The sequence below is a fragment of the Chaetura pelagica genome, unplaced genomic scaffold (genome assembly GCF_000747805.2).
Source record: "Chaetura pelagica isolate M959 unplaced genomic scaffold, ChaPel_1.0 scaffold471, whole genome shotgun sequence".
NCBI classification, from domain to species: domain Eukaryota; kingdom Metazoa; phylum Chordata; class Aves; order Apodiformes; family Apodidae; genus Chaetura; species Chaetura pelagica.
This window is the reverse complement of record NW_009952430.1, coordinates 3,356,655-3,379,819: the sequence shown is the minus strand read 5'-3', so window position 1 is coordinate 3,379,819 and position 23,165 is coordinate 3,356,655. Positions and strand designations below refer to the sequence as shown.

At 47.3% G+C, this 23,165-nt stretch overlaps 1 protein-coding gene across 1 annotated transcript in view; it reads right to left on the bottom strand.

Moving 5' to 3' along the window:
* Nucleotides 1-7,774: 7,774 nt before the first annotated feature.
* The window catches only part of MAP2K4 (mitogen-activated protein kinase kinase 4), a 101,448-nt gene continuing 86,057 nt past the window's right edge, over nucleotides 7,775-23,165 (bottom strand). The window contains exons 8-11 of the mRNA XM_010008274.1: nucleotides 14,249-14,326; nucleotides 13,298-13,446; nucleotides 9,879-9,924; nucleotides 7,775-8,709 (exon numbers count right to left, since the gene is read on the bottom strand). Of these exons, the coding sequence (XP_010006576.1) occupies nucleotides 8,596-8,709; nucleotides 9,879-9,924; nucleotides 13,298-13,446; nucleotides 14,249-14,326 (387 nt within the window). The 3' untranslated portion in view covers nucleotides 7,775-8,595. The remainder of the gene's footprint in view (nucleotides 8,710-9,878; nucleotides 9,925-13,297; nucleotides 13,447-14,248; nucleotides 14,327-23,165) is intronic.

The window sequence follows — 23,165 nt, the reverse complement described above, 5'->3', positions numbered from 1 at the left end:
TCTCCTGAGCTGTGAGCAGCCCCAAAATGTCCCAGAGCTGCCGGAGAGGGGGCAGAGCAGACAGGAGCTGAGGGGAGAGTGATGAGGGGCAGGGATGCATGGGCCTGAGGATCAACAGGGATGGACAGATGGAGTCTTCCCTGGATGCCAGCCATGGATGGAAGAGAAGGGGAAGAAGAAGCAGAAAGAAAGTTGTCTTCTGTGATCTCTGACCTTCTTCTGAGCTTATATAGATATATGGAATGGAATATCCCTGGCTAGTTTTGTGGTCCATCTAGTTGCAGAATACGATTCTTCTACCTCAGTAGCATCTGTGGCAACAGGGTCTTGATTTAAGGGTTAAGGATCTAGGGACTAGGGTTAAGGGTCTAGGGTTAAGGGGCAAGGGCTTAGGGTCTAGGTTTAAGGGTTGAAGTTTAGGGTCCATGCTTAGAGGTTTTAGAGATTAGGGTCAAGGGCCAAGGATTGAGAGTCTAGGGCTAAGCATTTAGGGTTAAAGATCAAATGTTAAGTGTAAAATGTTAACAGTCTCAGTTTAAGGGTTAAGAGTCTAGGGTTTAGTGTCTATAGTCTAGGGTTAAAGTCCAAGGATTAAGGGTCTAGGTTTAAGGGTGAAGGTTCTAGGGTTAAGCATATAGTGTCAATGTCCAGAGCTTAGGATAAGGGTGTAAAGTGTCTAGTGTAAAGTTTCTATACTTAAGGGTCCAGGGTTAGATGGTTTAGGGTCAAGGGTCTAAGGTTAAGGGTCTAGGGTTAAGCATCTAGGATTAAAGATCTAGTGTTCAATGTAGAAGTTTAAGGGTCTCAGTTTAAGGGTTAAGGGTCTAGGGTTTAAGGGTCTAGGTTTAAGGGTTAAAGGTCTAGGAGTAGGGTTAAGGGGAAAGATTTAAGAGTCTGGAGTTAAGAGTTTAGGTTTAAGGGTATAGGGTCTAGGGATAAGCATCTCGGGTTAAGGGTCATGGCTTAAGGGTCATGGATTAAAGGTCTAGGGATAAGTGTCAAGATTTAAACATCTAGGGTTAAGCCCCTATGGTTACGTGTCTAGGGTTAAGTGTTTGGGGTTAGGGATCTAGCGTTAAGGGTCTGGAGTTAAGTGTCTATAGTAAAGGATCTATTGTCTAGGGTTTAGTATTAGGGTCCAAGGCTTAAGGTCTAGGGTTATGGGTTTAGGGATAACGGTTAAGAGTCTAGAGTAAAGATCTATGGCTTAGGGTCTGTGTTTAAGAGTTAATGGTCTAGGTTTAAGAGTCTGGAATTAAGCAAAAAGGGTTAAGGGTCTAGGGTTTAGGGTCTAGGATAAAGTGTCTGGTGTTGCGGGTGTAAGAGTCTACAGCTTCTAGGTTAAAACGACTAGCATGTCGACTAGCATGACCATGGATGGTCTAAAGCGTCTAGGGCTAAGGGCCTAGCATTTAAAAGTCTAGGGTTTAGGCTATAGGGTTAAGGGTTCAGCGTTAAGGGTCTAGGATTCAGCATTGAGCATTAAGGGTTTAAGCATCTAGTGTTAGGTATCCCTAAATCCTAGACCAAAGACCCTTCACCCTAGATGCTTAATTCCAGACTCTTAAACATAGACCATTTACCCTAGGCCCTAAACCCAAGACGCTTAACCCTGGACCCTAGACCCTTAATCCTACACTCTAGACCCCTCACCCTAGAAAATTAACTCCAGAGCCTTAATCATAGAATCTTAGGGGCTGGAAGGGACCTCGAAAGATCATCTAGTCCAACCCCCCTGCCAGAGCAGGGTCACCTAGAGTACATCACACAGGAACGCATCCAGGTGGGTTTTGAATGTCTCCACTGAAGGAGACTCCACACCCTCCCTGGGCAGCCTGTCCCAGGGCTCTGTCACTCTTACAGTAAAAATTTTTTTTCGAATATTCACCTTGAACCTCCTATGCTCCAATTGCACCCATTACCCATAGAATCATAGAACCTAATCCTAGACCATTAAAGCTAGATGCTTAAACATAAGACTCTTACACCCAGAAGCATAATGCTAGACAACCTTAGACCCTGAAACCTAGATTTTTAACACCTGATGCCACACCTAGACTCTTAACCCTTATCCCATGACCCTTAACACTAAACCCTAGACCCTTAACTCAAGACACCTAACTCTAGATGCTTAATCCTAGACCCCTTACTGTAGACCCTTATCCCTAGATGTTTAACACTAGATGCTTAACCCTCAACCTTTAACCTTAGATGCTGTACCCTAGACCCTAAACCCTAGGCGCTTAACACTAGACCCTTAAGCCTAGACATTTAACACTAAACCATTGATGCTGTACTCTAGATCCTTAAACTTAGACCCTTTACCCTAGATGCTTAATTCCAGACTCTTAAACATAGACCGTTTACCTTAACCCAAGATGCTTAACCCTGGACGCTAAACCCTAGAAGCTTAACCCTTAACTCTAGACCCTGAACACCAGATGCTTAACTCTAGACACTTATCACTTGGCCCTTATCCCTAGTCCCTAGGCTGTTAATGCTACGCACTTAAACCTAGATCATGAACCTCAGAGGCCAGACCCATAATCCTAGACTCTTTAAACCTGGATGCTTAATCCTAGATGCTTAACTCTAGTCCCTTTACCTCAGTTGCTTTACCCAAAACTCCTAATCCTTGACTCTTAACCAGTGAAGCTTTACCCTAGGCCCTTAACCCTAGACCCTTTACCATAGATGCTTAACTCTAGACTCTTAAACCAGGACCCTTAACCCCAGACACTTAACCCTAGATCCTTAACTCTAGATCATTAACCCTAGATGCTTAAACCTAGACTCTAAAGCCTAGACGTTTGACCCTAGTCCCTTAACCCTAAACCCTCTAATATAAGACCCTTAACTATAGACAATTAACACTAGACCCTCAAATCCACATCCTTAACCCTAAACCCTCTAATATAAGACTCTTAACTATAGACAATTAACACTAGACCCTCAAATCCACATCCTTAACCCTAGACCCTTAACCCAAGATGATTAACGCTAGACCCATAACCAAAGATGTTTAAACCTAGACCATTAATCTTAGACTCCTAACCTTGGACCCTTAACACTATATCCTTAACCTTTCACCCTTATCCTAGGCCCTTAACTGCAGACACTTTATTTTAGACTCTTAACTCTACACCCTGAACCCTAGGCCTTTAAGCCTAGCTTCTAGACCCTTAACCATAGAAGCTTAACCCTAGACACTGAACCTTATACCCTTAATCCTAGACCCCTAAAACTTAACCTGAAACTCTTAAACCCTAGACCAATAGAACCTTAACCCTAGACCAATAATGCAAGACGCTTAACCCTAGACCCTGAATCCTAGACAATAGACCCTAGACCCTTATCACTAGACGCTTAACTCTTGACCCTCTAACACTTCACCCTTAACTGTAGACAATTAACAAGATGCTTAAGCCTAGAAGCTTAACACTAGACCCTAAAGGCTACCCTAGATGTTTAACACCAGACCCTTAACACTAGATGCTTGACCCTAGACCCTTAACTATAGACAATTAACACTAGACCCTGAACTCCACACCCTTAACCCTAAACCCTTAACCCAAGGTGATTAATACACTACCCCTATCCCAAGATGTTTTTACCTAGACCCTTAACCCTAGAACTTTAACCTTATACATTTAACTCTAATCCCTTGACCCTTACCGTAGACATTTAACTGTAGACCTTTAACCTTAGACAACCTAGAAGCTTAACCCTAGACCTTAAACCCTAGACCATAGACCCTAAACCTTAGACACGTAACTCCACTCTTAACCCTATACCCAAAACTCTTAATCCTAGAGTCTTAACTCTAGATGCTTACCCCTAGACCCTTGACCCTAGACACAACCGTAGACATAGAATCATAGAATCTTAGGGGCTGGAAGGGACCTCGAAAGATCATCTAGTCCCCTGCCAGAGCAGGGTCACCTAGAGTACATCACATAGGAATGCATCCAGGTGGGTTTTGAATGTCTCCAGTGAAGGAGACTCCACAACCTCCCTGGGCAGCCTGTTCCAGTGCTCTGTCACTCTCACAGTAAAAAAATTTCGGACTCAAAATTTGCTGTTTTGTGGCACTTTCATGCTCAAAATTTTCCAGCAATTCTGGCTGAAAATTCGATATTTTCCAGGAAGGAGACAGTGGGCTGGGCAGGGTGCCCACAGGGGAGGTCAGTTTTTATCTGCACCTGTGTCTCCATGGCTGCTCCCCCTCCAGCCCAGCTCCCTCTGCTCTCTCCTGCCAGGCTTCCTGAGGGATAAGCCCAGGCTGTCCCCAAGGCAGAGGGACACAAGGACAGCCTCTGCCCTACCTCTCCTGGGCACCGAGGTTCCTCCAGCCCCCAGGGGATGTCAGTGCAAGACGGGCTGTCACCAGCCAAACCCCCCCCCACCCCAGCTGACCAGCAAGTGGCTGTGGCTGGACATCCATGAAGGGCTCAGCCCCACCCCCTGCCCTGCCAAGGGATATTCCGTGGCCAGGAGAAAAGGCAGGGACTGATGCCCTTAAAAAAGGGATTAGGTTTTTAAATTATATTAAAGCCAATAAAAACCCATTCAACCTTTTGTTTTGGTTTGGTTTTGGTTTTTTTTGTTGGTTATTTCTTTTTTTTCTTGGGTTTTCAACTGAATTTTGGAAGCCAAAGCAGAAGTGCTTTGCTCCAGGTGCTACAACAGGCACTCATGAAATCCAGAGGTGGGGGGAGGGGAAGGGTCCCAGAGGCTCCATGCCCCCATGGCAATGAGCTGGGGTGCCATAAGCTGCCTCCATCCCCTGATAGTTTTATCAAATAAATAAGTAAAATAAGTAAGTAAATAAATATCCCCAGTGGCCCCTGAGAAGAGGGCAGGAGAGCCCTCACGTAGGAAGACTTTTGATTCTAGTGCCACTGCCCTGGGGACACAGGGTTCCCAGCAATGCAACCAAGTTCCCCAAGCATTAAGAGCAGCACACTGGGGACAGAGCCAGGGTCCCCAGCCACGCAGACCACCATTGCAGGGATGCAGCCAAGGTCCTCCAGTTGCCTGCCTGGGAGTTCAGTTGAGGAACCCATGCCTCACCTGGCTGCTGAGGTGCTGGGTCCCTCCACCAGTGTTTTCATGTACATCTCCTTGTCCTGCTTGCAGTGCCTCTTCTCTGGTTGGACTGGCCTTCATCATCTTCAGCATCAACTTCATCATCAAGCAGGAAGCCAGATTCCCCACCCAAGGGACCGTGTACCTGGGAGTTGCTGCCCTCAAGTGCTATGTTATTCTCCTTCCTCTGCCCTACATCTCTGGCCATGGAGGTGTTGACCTGGGGGCTGCTGGTTGTTGAGCTGTGCCCCCACTCTTGGGCTGGCAGGTCCTGCAGGTCCTGGAGCAAATGGTGCAGGGCCTGAAAGTTGGTGGCCCTGATCGTTTTTTGTTTAAAAAAAAAAAAAAAGATTTGTTTTGAAATCGTCACAAGCAGTTTTGTAGAATAAGTTCTCTTCTGAACAGCTGCCTCCACCTGAGGGAAGGCCTGGAAGCTAGGTATTTCAACAGCTTTTAATGAATCTTCTCATTCATGGCTGACCTTACAAAATGAAAATAACAAGGTCACATTTGCATCCTAGTTTTATTTCAACTGACCTGCAGGCAAAAGGATAGAACTATTACATAAACACTCTGATCCATGTATAATATCTTAAATAGAGGAGGAACTAAAACCAGGATACTGGATAAAATATTCTGAAGCTCTTTGAAGCAGTTATGTTCCTGAGCTCCATTTTACAGACAATAAGGCAACATCCCTGCACATCAGCTTTTTGATAATTATTTTATACATTTTTCAATGGTACAAAAAAAAAAAAAACACCAAAAAAACAAAATGAGTTCACAATGTACACTTCTTACACTATTTTCACAGCTTCTGAACACTATATACTTTTTTCTCCTTTTTTAAAATAAAGATATATTGCAATAAATGGTGCACCCTTAATAGTTAATAATTATGTTTAATATGCTAAACCTGTCCTTCTACACAGCCACCCATGCCACGGCACCTCAATCCTATGTCACTGGCTGCTCAAAGGTTCATGTTTTCATTTCTCATTTGTGGCAAGCAAGCTGGTTGTGCTGCTGAAGAGGAGCTCTAGATGGGATCAGCAGCAGAGGCTCTGGATGGAGAATCCACCTTAACTGTGATGAAAGTACAGAACAAAGCATTTGGAAGGAAAATGGCTCCTGGGAGGCTCCATCTCTGTCAGCCCGTTGAAAGTTTTTTGGGCTTTTACTGGATAGATGTGAATTAGAGTTTAATGCCTGAAAGGTAGGGGCAGCGGCAAATACCTTGGCATGCATCTCTTTCTCTCTGTACTGGTCCTGTTTCTTCTTTTCCCCAGCCAGCATTTGTGAGGCCTGGGATGGCTGAGGTCCTGTATGGGTGGCTGGAGGTTGGGAAGCCTAGCTGCAGGGATGTGCCAAGCCTGAGGAAAAGCTGTGGGATACAACTACGGCTGGGGGCATAATTATGGCTTTAGAAATGTTACACACCTCATTCAACTGCTCCTCCCATACGATTAAGCAGAGCTGCTAGGAATTACTAGTTATTTCAGCAACTCTGCCTTGTCTGTTTTGGGAAGCCTTTAGTGACTGCCTGGCCTGATGAAGAACATAACCCAGGAAGGGCACGAGGTCTGCACCTTCTGCCCAGCCAAGCACGCTCTGTCCCAAGGGACAGCATCAGCCTCTGTGATAGCAGGACCAGCTCTGACAGCCCAGCAGGAGATGCCCACTGCTGCAAGCCTTATGCAAAGGCCTCCATGACTGGAGAAACAGGAGCATGGCCTTTACTCTCGCTCCTTTTCCAGCCGAGATTCTGGAGCAGAGTTGCCCTGGTCTCTAGTCTCTAGGTCTGGGCATTAGCCCAGTTTGTGCTTGGTAGAATTGGTTGAATGTGGGAAGCCCCCTCCTTGGGAATCTTGCCAGTACTACTGTCTTTTCACAACCATTTTCACAACCATTTCACAACCATTTCTAGCCCTCTGTGTCAGAGTCCAGTTTTGCCACAGAAGTTGCCTAAACTAGACAACTCCAAATGGAAATCAGAGACCCTGCAGCCTCCATTTTATTTCTGGTATGCTACTAAATGGCTGAAAATGGCATCTGGGAAAATGGTTTTGGGAAAGTCTTTTGAGGAAAAAATAAGCTTTTAAAAATATGCCAATTCAGAAAACAACAAAAAACCACAAGTGATGTGGTTTTTTTGCTCAGCAATGGGCCAGAAAACGACAGTTTGCCTGGCCTTGCTGGGTCACCAATAGGTGATGTTAGACACTTCATTTCCACCTCATCTCTGTCGGCAACAATCTCAGTGAGATTCAATCTAGGATGCAATAACGAGCTATGCAGGGTCACAAAAGAGGTTAAATAAGCCCAGAAGTTGGTGAAAAAGGTCTCCAGTGAGCTAAGCCGAGTGTGACATTTGAAGCACAGAGCCCCAGCATGGGAGGGGGAACATGCCCGCCATTCTGCCTGCAGTGGCGAGACGGAAGCACTGATGTTTGGTCTTATGAAGCACACTGGACTGGTGGCAGCAGTGCCAGGCTGGTCTCAGGGTCAGTGAAAAGGCCACATCCCTGCCCACCATCAGGGCTGAGGAGAGTGGAGAACACGAGCAACATTGGCTAGAAACAGACACTTGTTCATGGCTCATTAAAACAGCTGCAGCACTTGGCAAAGTCAAAGCAAAACTGCTGGTGGCGAGCACTGTGCAGCTATAAATCAGGTCACAAGCAGGTTAAATTCAATCGAGTAGTTTAATAATTTTTCAGGTCAAAGAACTTATCTTACCAGGTAACAATTTACAGGACACCTAGTTAAGAGTGAAGAATGGCTGGCTTGGTAAGATGAGAAAGAATACATTATGTCCAATCTCTGAATACTTTAATGTTAGCTTCTTCAATGCAACATATTTTTGGTAAAGACATAGTCACTATATTTAATATGATCTCTCTTGAACAGAAGTTCAGCTGAGCACACTGTCCCCAGAAAGTACACTGCGACTGTAAAGCAACAGAATTTCATAGCATCTATTGCACTTTGTGAAGAATAAAATTCTTCTTTGCCTTTCTAGCTCCAGAAGGCAAAGCATCTTGTTGGTTAAGTTCTTTTCCCTTCAGGCAGTTTCTTTAATGTTCAGACAGACAACACCTACCTTTTGTTTGTTTGCTTTTTATTATTACTTGAAACAACAATTGGAAGAGTTTGACAGGAAAATCTTTCCAATAGCTGCTGAGAAATCTCCAAGTTTTGAGTCTAGAAATGAATTTTAGGTGCTATCACAGCCAACAAATAAATGTACTTATTTCCACATTTCATTAATATGTCCACAAAAGAGCAAGATGAGGTCTCTCTGTGACCAACACTAACACTGTGTGATCAGGTATTACAGGGATGCACTTTATATGTGACAACAGTATACAGACAGGATGGAAATAACACCAATATTATTGCACATGGTGTCTGGGCGAGCATTAAAAACACTGCAATATGTGATGACAATTCTTTACAGCTTGTTTTCTCTCAGCCCTTTTTCTATAGTTTGATGTAGCAGCAGTATCAATCGACGTACATTGGAGAGCTGGGAGTTGCTGGCATTTGATCCAGGATTTTGCAAACATAGCATGCAACATCCACTGTGCGTTCCTCATACATCAGGATGAAGGGATGTTTCTGGAATCAGACAAAAAAACAACAAGGTTACATTCTCCCTTCTAACTCATGCTGGTTACACCAAATAAAAGCTCTGTGTATGGATTTGCCTGATGCAAGAACACATGGCTTGGTGGTGGCTGTAGGACAATACAACATAGCCTGGACTATGGCTTTTACATACAGGGAATCAGTATTTTAAATGTGCAGTGTGGAGGTGGGACAAGACTCCAGGAGTGTGAGGAACTGCTGGGAAGGAGGCAGCAAGGGTGCAGCTCTAGCAGCACGTGGCTCCTTTGTAGCATGAACATGTACTGAAATACTTTCAAGAGAGGTTTAATCATCAGCCTTGTCAGCACTGGGGAGACAGGAGTGACAGGAAGACATGGCTTGCAGAGGTCAAACAGAAGACCAGGACCCATTCTGAGCCCTGACCCTCTACTCTGCCCAGGAGGTTGTACTGGTTGGACCCAACGCAGAACAACTGGTAAGTAATGACATGATGACTCTCTGGGCCAGGATACCAGGCAACCAGGATATCTTTCATATCCCACTACCACCATCAGGGACCTGGGCATGGCTTCATACATCCCTGAAGATGTGGTTTGCAGATGCCCAGAGCTCCCTGAAGATGCATGGTTGCCAAGCATGACTTATCCAACCCAAAAGTATTTCTGCATTTCCCTCCGTTAGGACCCCCGGCCACAAGGCAGGCTGTTCTGCTCTCTCCAGAGTTGTGCTCTCTCAGGACTTAATTTTGCCTGAGCACTCCCAGCTTCATTGTGTCATCTGTGCATTGGAGGTGTTTACTGATGACAGTGCTGGCCAGCAATCTGATTGGGCTCCTGCAGCATATCAGGACCTCAAGCAAAGGCAGCATTTACAATGCACAGCCAGCAGGCTTCTGCCTGAGCATGCCCATCTCGGGGACCACTGATCTGCTGCAATGGGGCCTTTTCCCCTGTGTTGATCTCCCGTGTTTATGCACAGCCTCTAACGATCTCAGCCATTGTCAAGACCACAGGTTAGAGACAGTGGCATGGAAGCAGTGTTCCTTCTCAGGCTGTGGAACTGAACACTCTGCCTTGACGGCCTGAGAAGACAAGGAACAATCTTGGACATGTGACTAGCCCCGCTATGCGAATGGCAGAGCTGATGGGCTGGTGTGGGCAGACAGGCATTGCACTCACCAGAAGCTCTTTATACTTTGGCCTTTTGGACTCGTCCTTTGTAAGGCTAAAGAAAGCAGAAAGAAAATTAGGAGAAGGTGAGACTGGGGAAATTGCTCCAGACATCAAATGCAAATTTGTACAGGACATGATGTTGCTACCACTTCTGTTGCAGTAGGACGAACTGTCTTTTGTTTAATGGAAAAACTGTCCTTGTGCTGTGAGTGACCACAGGGACTCACTTCCTCCCTCCCTCCCTCTCTCGCTCCCCATGTGTGACCGTGAATGTGGCCACTGTCCCCACAAATCCTTCTTGAGATGGAGTCTGTAGCAAACTGTCTCCACAAAGTCCAAGGGAGCTGCAAGCAGAACACCATCCCAACTGCCACTGTCTCCATATGGAAGCAGGTTTGAATGCCACATAACAAAAAGTTGTGGGCAGTAGCCACCAGCCTGTCTTCCATTCATCTGGCAGCAGGGCTCAGAGGCAGAGACTCCCTTGGCAGGCACCGCAGCTGTGGCAGACAGCCAAACTGCTCTGCCTGGCCAAGCCCAGGTTCCTTGGCTCTCCTGGCTCAATCCCCAGCACTGGTGACACATCCAGCACTGGGCAGACCACAGCTGGTGGGAAGAGACAGCAGAAGTGACATGGCTGCCCATGGGTGGCTGGGGGACAGGGAAGGTGGCTGGCAAGTGTCCCCTCCAGCAGAGTTCAACCACCCGCCTGGCCCTCGCACAGTGTAGGGCGACGGCAGCAGCAAAGGCCACCAAAGCCAGCAGCAGGGGCATGGCAGGGGAAAGGCAATGGGGACCAGAGACAGAGGTGCTGCCACACAGGGTTCAGTGATGAGCAGCACTGGCAGACCCTGCCTTGGAAGCCAGAGCTGCCCTGCTAGGAAAGAAAAAGAGCCAATGTAGCACCTTTCCCAAATGAGGGGAGTTAAGTCTCATTCCCAACAGCTGCATTTCCATCCCCACGGGCTCTGGCTGAACTGTTCTCAAGTTCCAGCACTGCTAGTGTAGCCACTAACTACTTGGAGAAGCAGAGGGTCATTAATGCTGCACACTCAGCACTGCTGTCCTGTGACCTGCCTACAGAGCTGCCCAGGGGCAGAGAGGGCAGAAAACCTGTGGCTGCTGCACAAACATCCTTGCTTCAGGCTTTTGTTACTCAACAGCAATTAATTTTCTGACCTCAGCAAGCCTAAGGGTTTGAACATAGTCCTCATAATGTCTTTAAGTCAGAACTTCAGCTCACAGACCATGCTGTGCTCCAACATTGCCATGCATGCTTTCATAAAGCAGTCCTAGTAATCTGTTATTTCTTTTCCAGCTCGATGCTAAGCTGCATGTCTGGAGTGGCCATTTGCAGCACCAGGCAACATACAGCTCCTTTGCAGGAACATCTCATCTCCTTAGGCAAGTCAGAGCTGTGGCTCTGCCTGCAAGCAGGGTCAGCTTTGCACCTGCCAGCACCAGGCTCCTGAAGGCCAGACAAAAAAACTTGGATACTCTGCAAACTCTGCAGCAGAAAGCTGAATCACTGGAAGCAGTTCCAGGAAGAGAGTGACTTCAGATAAGCATTTAACACAGGGAAGTGTGCTGAAGGGGAAAAATGTTCTGCCCAGGCATTCACAGAGCTGTTGGGATTCAAAGAAATTTGGAAAAAAAAAACCACTCAAGCAACTTTTTTAACATTATTGAAAATATCCTTTCCTCCCTGATGTATTATGGCAAGCAGGACCCTCTTTCAACATTTCTGCTGACTCCTAAATGCACAAAACCAGAAAATAATTAGATTTCCATTTGTAAAGTGGGAACCTCTCTCTCCCCAGGAGATTTAAGCCACCGCCCGAAAGCACAGCCTTTTGGAAACTCATCTGTCTCCAAACACCAAGATTACTGTTTAACTAACAGGTATGAAGAGATACATTTATTACAATGTTGCTGTGAGGACAAAATAAATATTCCAGGCAGATTTCAGATTATTTACGAAACCAGATTAAATTAAAAATGGAATTAGGCTGAGAACTGCCACATTGCTCTATTCATAGTGGCTGTTCCAGAGCAGCAGGCCCTGAGCTTGTACATTTGAATTGACCTAATCAATAAGACACGTAGGCCAAGGATGCTCCTGTTTGGCAGAGATGCCATGCAGGCTCCTCTGCTGGGCAATCTGGAGCCAAACTCACCACTGTACCCAGGGCAGAAGACCAAGGTCCTGCATTTGCAAACTGCAATGATACAGCATTTTGATGGACAACTATGTGGGAAACAAACTATTGCTTGTATTGTGCATGGGGAAAGCAACTCTGACTTTCTAATCAATACTACACCATTTTTTACTAAAAGATGGAAACAACTTTTGAGCAGCTGTTCTTGTGCCGTTTTCCGCAGCCCAAAGAAAATAACAGGGCCTTCCTGGAAAGGAAGCCAGCTGGAAAGTGAAACCTGGCCTCCATAAATATTTGTAATTCTGAGTTAAATTCAAAGACAAAAATCCTCTCCAATAGGTGGAAAACCCTGAAACAAAAACTCTAGAAAGTTGAAAGTATCTAGAGCTAAGTCTTCCTGTGTCACAAAGCTTTGAGATGGGCACCCCTGTGCTAGGGATGTCCATCACCTGGGTCTGCCCAGGACAGAGGGTCCCAAAAGACAATCGCAGGTCACACTGATGGATTTCCTGTGTGCTTTTGGTTAATGAAATTATGTTGACCACCTTTCACATTTTGACAGAAAAATACTCAATCAGAAAATTGACAATCAACCACACACAGGCATCAGGTGACTGACTGCCCCCAGCCCCTGCTGCTTAAATCCTGTGCGCTCTCCACCCAAGGCAGAGTCTCTGCCCTACAACAAAACATCTCTAGGCCTGATCTTGACATATGATTGGCACATGACAGGAAGCCAACAAGCAAGCAAGCCACCCATCACAGGACCTGCCAGTCACTGTGCTGAGCAGAACACACTGTGCTGAGCAGGAAGGCTGCTGGCCTCGCCAGGCATAAGGCAGGACCAGGACATGTCCTCCGCCCAACCACAGGACAATATTGTCAGATGACTGAGGCTTCTGTCTGCAGAAGAAAGGGCAAACAGCAGGTCTGTCCCAAGGCCATGTCATACCAAGGCCAGGCCCTTACCTGGCCACGCAAATCTCTGTCATGGGTCCTATCACACCTCTCTCAAGCACAGACCTTACAGAGGTTTTCTCCTCTGTTCTCTGAAGAACAGTTTCCAAAGGTCTGCCCTTCTGCCCCCGAACCCTCCCCTTCCCAGACACCTCCAATCCAGTGAAATTCAAAAACCCTTCACTCCCATGTTGGTGCAGGAATGTGAAACCGAGCTAGGAAGTAGTGCCTGGCATGTGACCCTTGCCCAATACCTAGAGTGAAGACAAAACAAGCCAACTCCAAGCCCTTTCAGTAGGAAACACTTACCACAAGTTGACAAAGTTGATGAAACTTGGAGAGAACTCCCTTTCCTCTGAATTACTCAGCTGTGGTGGGTCTCCTTTTACTACTTGTGTCAACTGGTCAAACACACTGTTCCATTTGGGGTAGGGGAATCGCCCTGTAGCCAGCTCATACTGCAGAGACAGCAACAGAACCAGGCAGGTTACACAGGGTAGGTTCAAACAGGGTAAGAAAGTGTCTGCAAGGACTCATTCTCACGTGACAATGGCTCTTCCACTGACTCTAACTAAGGTGTTCAGAAGTAGAACAGTAAAATCCTCCAGTCCCTACCAACCACTAGTGAACATGGATAATGAGAATCACACAACCATAGACTATCTCAAGGTGGAAGGGACCTGTAAAGACTACAGAGTCCAACTCCCTGCTCCTGGTAGGACAATGAAAATTACCATTTTAAAACACCAGTGGGGAAGAAAGAAGCTGCTGGTCCATACTTAGTACTTCTGCTTTCTCTTCTACTTCACCACTTTGAGAAAGGAAGATCCAGGACTAAGTCTTCTGCATAGTCAAAGTACATTACCTGCCAGAGCTGTGAGAGGTTTATTTACACAGGCTGGAAGCTCTGTTCTGCACCACAACACTCACCATCCCTTCTCATCTGAGATTTTGAAGATAAAATTAATTTACAATCCAACACCTCCTCCCTGCTCACATCTCTTTATCTGCAAAACACAGCTGCAGCTAAATGTATCCTAAGGGCTTCAGAAGAGCGATCTGCCTTGGAGGGATTTATATTGCTTCTGAGCCAGGAGGTGCCCACTTCGATCACAACATGCAAATGCTGCACAGCTGCAGAGCTGGTCTTTGCCTCAAGCAGGTCTGACAGCACCCAGTTCCACCACACTGCAAAGCCACATCAAGGCTGCCCAGCATGAAAACACTGCACAGCAGAGGGTTTAAACTCCACTTACTTACCAATGTAATTCCCAAGCTCCAGACATCTGAGCGGACATCATAGCCTTGCCTGGATGCACTGGGATCTATCCTTTCAGGCTGAAACAGGAAGAAGTATCAGTCAAACACTGTGCCATACAGGAAGGAATGAGAAGCATTTGCCAACTTAGAAAAAACTTGAAGTTCATCCCACCAGGCAGCGCCTGGCACAGATCTAGAGGCAAGCTTGTTGCTGGGGCAGACATCCCAACCCAGCAGAGAAAAATCTTAAGGAATCAAACACTGATTTTATGGAATAAAAGGTGATATGAAATGGCAACTTGGCACAGTCAAATCCTTTTGTTTTTCAATCTTTTTAATCTTTTGTGCAAACACACTGTGACTGCGCCCTGCAACACCAGGCCTTCCTTCCCTCTGCATAAATTCTCTTGCCCCTAAGCCCTCCTGCCAGGAGCTGGAGGCTCCTCCTGCCTTCTTGGTTCCAGCAGAGAGCAGCAAAAGTGGGTGTGAACATCAAGCTCCCCTGTCCACTGGCACAATATTGTGATTGGCAGGCAGAGGAAGGAGACTGTCCCCCTCTGTTTTGCTCTCATGAGACGTCTCTGGTAGCACTGCACCCAGTTCTGGGGTCCCCAACACAAGGACATGGAGCGGTCCAGAGGAAGCCATGGAGATGGACAGAGGGCTGGAGCAGCTCTCCTATGAAGACAGGCTGAGAGAGTCAGGGTTGCTCAGCCTGGAGAAGGGAAGGCTTCAGGGAGAGCTTGCTGCAGCCTTTCAATACACAGAGGAGGCTTATAAAAAACATGGGAAGAAACTTCTTACGAGGGCCCGTTGTAACAAGACATGGGTCAATGGTTTTAAACTGAAAGAGGGCCCGTGCATTCCTGACCCTCATCACTGACCCTCAGCTCCTGTCTGCTCTGCCCTCTCTCCGGCAGCTCTGGGACATTTTGGGGCTGCTCAAAGCTGGGGAGATGGGGGGAGGCAAGAGGGGTTTGCACATTCCTGAACACATTTGTATATATTTGTACATATTTGATTTTGTCGTTAGTTAAAGCTGTCTAGTTTAGTTTTCAATCCAGAAAGTCTCTCTCCCTCATTCTCTCTGGAGCTGGAGGCTCCTCCTGCCTTCTTGGTTCCAGCAGAGAGCAGCAAAAGTGGGTGTGAACATCAAGCTCCCCTGTCCACTGGCACAATATTGTGATTGGCAGGCAGAGGAAGGAGACTGTCCCCCTCTGTTTTGCTCTCATGAGACGTCTCTGGTAGCACTGCACCCAGTTCTGGGGTCCCCAACACAAGGACATGGAGCGGTCCAGAGGAAGCCATGGAGATGGACAGAGGGCTGGAGCAGCTCTCCTATGAAGACAGGCTGAGAGAGTCAGGGTTGCTCAGCCTGGAGAAGGGAAGGCTTCAGGGAGAGCTTGCTGCAGCCTTTCAATACACAGAGGAGGCTTATAAAAAACATGGGAAGAAACTTCTTACGAGGGCCCGTTGTAACAAGACATGGGTCAATGGTTTTAAACTGAAAGAGGGCCCGTGCATTCCTGACCCTCATCACTGACCCTCAGCTCCTGTCTGCTCTGCCCTCTCTCCGGCAGCTCTGGGACATTTTGGGGCTGCTCAAAGCTGGGGAGATGGGGGGAGGCAAGAGGGGTTTGCACATTCCTGAACACATTTGTATATATTTGTACATATTTGATTTTGTCGTTAGTTAAAGCTGTCTAGTTTAGTTTTCAATCCAGAAAGTCTCTCTCCCTCATTCTCTCTCTCCTTCCCTACCTGGGTGGGAGGGAGAGAGGATTGTGAGCATTATTGTCGCTGGTTGAATTGCCAATCCCGAGTCAAATCATGACACATTGCAAATTCAGAACAGCCTACGTGGCATTAATATGTGCATAAAAGAATCTAACTTAGGCAAATACATCCCTAAATAAAAAAGTTACCAGGAATGAAGAATGTCCAGAAAAAGCTAAAGTTCTGCAACACAAAAAGCAGAACAAAATGTACACAATAGAAACTCCCTCTCTGCTCCAACCACAGGAGCAGACAGATGAAGATGGAAGCTGCCATCCTCCATTGGAGGCATCTCACACTAAAATAGATGTGAAATGAAGTCCAGGGACCTCCTGCCTTTGGCCAATGGCAAGAGCAAGATAAAGCCCTGCACATCTGGGGCTGCATTGGCCACAGCTGCAGCATCATCTGCCCCAAATTCAGCCACAAACCACATGAGCTATGAACCAGGGCAGCCAGAGTTAACAGATTTTCACTGCTCTCACACAAACTGCATATAAGTCCTGTATGCAAGAGCTGCAGCTCCCTGGCATGCTATTCTGCTGCTGTGCCAACCAAAATACCATGTGTATTTGTTTAGGGAAGCTCAGGATAAAAATGCTGCCTCCCTGCAGTGGTGACCCCATTGTCACGGCTTTCTCATTTGGACACAGTGTCGTGTGAGGATTTTTGCAAATACTCACAGAGAGAAGCATCAGTCACTGTACGAGCACCTCAGCTCTTGGGGCCAGCTCCAAACCATGGCCACAGCAAGAAGGGGAGCAATAGCTCTGAGCAGCTGCCTGCAAGGTTGTGCAACAGCAATGGAAACTATCCTTGGGACCAAAAATAACAAGTCTGGGAAATTCTTCTGCTGTTCATTAAAGGAAAATGTTGTCACTCACTTTTTGCATCTCTGTATTTCTCAAGAATATTCCTATGGTGAAAAAGCAAGTTGCTCTTCCTTTGATGCTCTGCCTCACACAGGTCTCTTGCCCACTCAACCAGAGCACAGAGCGGTGGCCGGTGCTGGTATCACAGCATGGCATAGACAGGAACACAAGCAATGAGCACAAAGGGCAGGCAAGGAGACACGGACTTGCTTGGCTCTCAGACCTGCTTCTCCTGCCTCCTCCCTCTCCAGAGTGTGAGGTATCTGTGTGCAGCTCCCTCTCATCCACTTACTGAGACCTCCAAACATTTTACGCCTGCAAGTCCTGACTTCTCTATGGGGCTGGGCTGGCAGTTCAGACCCTGCAAGGCTGGGAAAAGCCTGAGCACTCGCCTCCTAAGGAGATGCGTACCACCAGCCCTGTGGACATGACCCCTATCTCCCAGAAAAGAGGCAGTTCTGCTTTATGAGGTGACTGCCCTCAAAGGGACTCACTATGCTGGCTCTCGAGCAGACCTCAGTGGCCAAGATGCAGTTCTACAATAGGTAGTGGGGCTCCAAACAGATACGAACATCCGACCACTACTTCTGATGTTACTGCTCTGCTCTATGGGAAGTTTTGGAGGCTCTCCATTAGGTGACACTGATCTCCCTCACATGATAGTGATCTATCTCCCTCTAGGGACATAAAATTCTTCTACTGGCTGCTAGAAAGATGAAGTGCCTAATTTTACATAGATCTCTTTTTATGTGCAGCGAAGCTTAACAACCTTTCTGGATCTCCTCCTGGTCACATAGGAGCTCACAGAAGGTGACCTCCGTGCAGCAAAAGCCTTGGTGTGAGAGCACAGATGTGAGTCATTCGCACATGCAAGCGAGACAACAGTCACACTGTGCTGGGTTAAGTCTTTAAAGTTACAAACCTCCTCTCCAGTACTAGGGGACCAATAAAAAAACCTACTGATACTTTGTTTTCTCTGGGAGCAGCTACAGCTCCTTGGCCAGGGTGTGACTAGCAAAGGACATACAGCATGACAGGTGAAGGAGCTGGCGGGGGCAGGAGAAAACATGAAGTCTTCTTTTTAGATAGATGGACCTGCCACTTCACCATGCTCCTCTAGGACAGCAGCAGTTAACAGTCTCTGTGTGCACCACTTCTACATAGCAGATAAGAGAAATGTTGTCAAAAAATACTTCAGCCAAAATGTTACTCCCTGCTTAGACTTTTGAATTCAGACATTCCTTCAGAAATCCCCTCTATTAATGTATTTCCTGTCCCTCCTGCTTGCCCAGGTCAGCCACAAGACTGCACAGGGATTATCAACAGAGATCATGGTTCTAGAGAATGGCCTTTCCTCCCCTCCTATTTCCTTTACATTTTCACTGCGAGATAATGTTTCATTAAAAAACTTCTCCAGCAGCATTTCCCAGGTGGAGATGCTGGTTTCCATTCACATGGGATTACCATACCCTCCCAGCTGACTTTCCTAACAGCATTTGAATTTCTTGAGCTCAACAGCAGGAAGATCACAGGAAAGTGATGGTGGACAAAGGACACTTGCTAGGCACAGAAAGATTGGCAGGAACATTAATGAAGCCATTTGGTCCCACTGAGCTCGGCAGAGGAGGTGACTACATCAGAGACAGGACCTAGTGGGGAAAGGGGCCGGGGCAAGCAGGGGACTCCTTTATTCTGCAAACAAAGTACAAATTAGAGCCCACAGCCACCCATCAAAACAAGACTTACTCATATAAAAAATATGGTATTAAGACCATAATTAATGACTAAGATAACTTCATGGGCTATAACTTCACTATGGTAGATTCACCTGAAGAGGCATCTTTAATGCAGGACTTTGGAGGTCTTCTCCATCTGGCATTGTTTTGGAAGGCCACCCTCCACCACCCCAGAGCTTGATGCATCCCCACCATTGCTTCCAAGAACTGTATTAGATGAACAGGGCCAAGCTGTGGGGAGGCAGCAGCTTTGGAGGGCTGTAAGGTATCATTTCACCCCTGATGAATAACTTTGTTCTAGAACCTCACTAGAGGGCCTGCAGGGTGGGGATCCTCTAGAAGTCCTTTAGTTAGTTACAAAAGACTGAATTGCAGAAAGCCCCATCATTTTTCCACAGCCTTAATGCTAAACCAACACATAAGCTTCCAAACACCTACTGAAAAGGAGTCCAGCAAAAAGCAGTGCAGGGGATGACTTCTGATCTGAGGATGCTGAAACAGCAGAGAAAGGGAACCAAAAGAAGGTATCTGCAGATGAAGCTACACATCCTAACCAGAAATCAAGCATAACAAAATGCAGATAGTTACCAGCAAAGGTACATCAATTGTGTGGCAGCTCATATAGGCGGGGCTGCAGTCACTAGCAGTACAAGTCTTAATATCTGGTTTCTCTTTCTTAAAGATATCTTCCATTCAACCAAAAGATGTCTGGGGACAGGATCGGGAGCCTTCCCTGGCTGCATTCTGTCAGCTCTCCTGGCCTCATCACCCAAGAAAACCCATACTTGCAAAGCATGGCCCTCACCACACAAGGTCCCAACCTGACCCTGACCCTTCTCACGTTACAGGAAACAGGAACTCTTGCATTCCACGGACACTTGAGCACCTGGTCCTGAACATGGCGAGATGCTCTGCTGCTGCCTCTCTCATGTCCTGCCTGCTCCACCACTCAGGGTCGGGATGCAGCAGCGGAAGGGGATGGAAGAAGTGGAGGACGGATTTGCTGCACTCACAGCAGTACCTGGGCAGCTGTTGGTGGAGGCTGGTGCAGCACAGCAGCTCCCACAGAGTGCAGGGCCTCCTGCCCTTGGGAGGAAAAGCTCAAGTCAGGGGTAGAGAGGCCCTCTGCAAATCCCCTCAGGGCCTCCTGAAGCAGACTCCCCAGCCTCACCTTTGTGAGCCAAACAGGCTCAGGGGAAGGGAGGCTCACACCTGCCAACATGGGGCCTGTGCTGCTCTTCACTCCCTCTCCCCGCACTGAGCCTGCCCTAAAGAAGCCTTGCCCATTCCACTCTGCATAATTACCACCCTGGTGATCATATCCTGCTATTTGTGGCTTCCAGTCAGCCTCCTTGCAGCTAATCATGGTAGCTGGAGCCACCCTGGGGACATCCCTTGCACAGCCAGCCATACCACATGCAGAACAAACCCAGGGCAAGCCTACTCTTTCCAGTTGAACCTCCAAAGCCTCCCAAGGGCAACTATCTCCCAAACCTGACTTTTAGGCATGTCTCATGTGAACTCTAGTGGCCAAAATTACTTTTTTTCTGCCTTCTAATATTCTCCACAAAACTCGAATCCTGCCCACAATACTTCTGGCAGAGCAGCCTGCTCATGCAGATGGTTGCCGAGACATTTCCCCAGGTTTATATAAACTGCCTGTGCAGACGAGTGTCTGAAGGGACAAGGTGGAAGGTCTCTTGTCACTGCGCCCCTGGCAGGATGGGGTGGAAGTGCTGAGGGACAGGCAGGAGCTCAGCAAGGGCTCTGTGCTGCATGGTTTAAGGGGCTAAGTTAGGACAGGAGAAGTCCCACACCGGGCCAACCTCATGGATTATTTCAGCTGGTGAAGGAGCAGGCAGAGGTTATGTTTTCAACCAAAACCCCTGAAGCAAGACCGTGACATCACCAGCATACGAGCAGCGAGGTCTCACTCAGCACTCAAGCATCTCCCCCAGCAATCACTACTCTGCGGTGGCAGACCCTGGATCCACTCTGAAGAGGTAAACAAGAAGTTTACAGATCAATGAATGGCTACACGACTGGTGCCAAAGGCAGGGCTTTGGATCTTTTGATCATGGGCTGCTATATGAGACACCTGGCCTGATGGTGGCAGGTGGGATGCACTTGTCCCAGAGGGGGAAAAGGCTTTTGGGGCAGAAGTTAGCAGGGCTCATTGAGAAGGCTTTAAACTAGATTTGAAGGGGGAAGGGGAGACAACTGGGTCTGTTAGGGACGAGCCCAAGAGCAACATGCTAGGGCCTGAAGGAAGGTCGTCTAGGGAGGATTTTCAATCATTGAAGAGAAAGGATAGATGTTTAGGCCCTGACCGCAAGGACTCCTGCCTCCCAGGGGTCCCACCAGTGTGCTCTGCTTGCTTCCTGAAATGCCTGTACACCAATGCACGCAGCATGGGGAATAAACAGGAGGAGTCAGAGGTCTGTGTGCAGTCTAAAGGTTATGATCTGGTGGCAATTACAGATACATGGTGGGACAGCTCACATGACTGGAATGTGGTCATGGATGGTTACGTGCTTTTTAGGAGAGATCAGTTGGTGAAGCGAGGTGGTGGAGTTGCTCTTTATGTGAGAGAGCAACTAGAATGTATTGAGTTTTGTCCAGGGTCTGATAAGGGGCAAGTTGAAAGTCTGTCTAAGGGGCAGGCTGGCATGGATGATATAGTTGTGGGGGTCTATTACAGACCTCCTGATCAGGACGAAGGAGTTGATGAGGCTTTCTGACTTTTCTGACTACAGGCCTTGGTCCTCATGGGGGATTTTAACTACCCCGGTATCTGCTGGAAGACTTACACAGCCAGCCTTTCACAGTCTAGAAGGTTCCTCCAGTGCATTGATGATAACTTCTTAATGCAAATGGTGGACAAGCCAACTAGGAGAGGAGCGCTACTGGATCTTGTGCTCACCAACAGGAGGGTCTTGTTGAAGCAGTGATAGTCAATGGCAGCCTTGGCTGCAGTGATCACGAGTTCAGGATCCTATGTGGAAGGAATAGAGGAACTAGCAAGACCAGAACCCTGGACTTCCACAAGGCAAACTCTGGCCTTCTCAATCAATTGTTAAGGGAAGTCCCATGAGACAGGGTAACAACAGCTAGATGGTAAAAGGGAAATCCCATGGGACAGGGTGCTAGAAAATAAAGGAGCTCAAGATAGCTGGTCAACATTCAAGGACCACTTCTTGCAAGCACAGGATCAGAGTGTCCCAATGGTTAGGAAATCTAGTAAGGGTGCTAGGAGACCTGCATGGTTAAAGAAGGAACTACTGGGCAAACTTAAGTGGAAAAGGAAAATCTACAGATCATGGAAGGAGGGGCTGGTCACTTGGGAGGAATATAGGACTGTTGTCAGAGGATGTAGGGAGGCAATTAGGAAAGCTAAGGCCTCCTTGGAACTTAACCTTGCAAGTCAGGTTAAGGATAATAGAAAGGGCTTTTTCAAATACATAGCTAGCAAAACTAGCAGTAGAGGCAATATTGGCCCATTGAGGAATGAGGTGGGAGCCCTGGTGACAGAGGATATAAAGAAGGCAGAGGTGCTGAATGCCTTCTTTGCCTCTGTCTTCACTCCTGCAGGGTCTCCCTATGAGCCCCAGATTCATATAGCCCCAGAAGAAGTCAAGATAGAGGAAGAGTTTGACATGGTAGATGAGGATTGGGTTAGGGATCAGTTGAGTAATCTGGACATCCATAAATCAATGGGTCCAGATGGAATGCACCCAAGGGTGCTGAGGGAGCTGGCGGAGGTCATTGCTAGGCCACTCTCCATCATCTTCAGTAAGTCATGGGCAACAGGTGAGGTGCCTGAGGACTGGAGGATAGCAAATGTCACTCCAGTCTACAAGAAGGGCAAGAAGGAGGACCCGGGTAACTATAGACCGGTCAGCCTCACCTCCATCCCTGGAAAGGTGATGGAACAACTTGTTCTTGTGACTATCTCCAGGCACATCAAGGACATGGGGGTCATCAAGAGCAGTCAGCATGGTTTTATCAAGGGTAAATCATGTTTGACTAACCTCATAGCCTTCTATGAGGAAATTACTAGGTGGATAGATGATGGTAGAGCGGTAGATGTGGTTTATCTTGATTTCAGTAAAGCATTTGACACCATCTCCCACAGCATCCTTGTAGATAAGTTGATCAAGTATGGGTTTGGTGATCAGGCAGTGAGGTGGATCAAGAACTGGTTGAAAGGAAGAAGTCAGAGAGTTGTAGTCAATGGGGCAGAATCTAGTTGGAGGTCGGTGACTAGTGGAGCCCCTCAGGGGTTGGTACTGGGACTGGTGTTGTTCAACATCTTCATCAACAACCTGGATGAGGGTATAGAATGTACCCTCAGCAAGTTTGCTGATGACACTAAGCTAGGAAGAGTAGCTGACACACCAGAAGGCTGTGCTGCCATTCAGAGGGACCTAGACAGGCTGGGGATCTGGGTGGGGAGAAACCTGATGAAGTTCAACAAGGGCAAGTGTAGAGTTTTGCATCTCACATGCAACAACACTATGTACCAGTACAGGT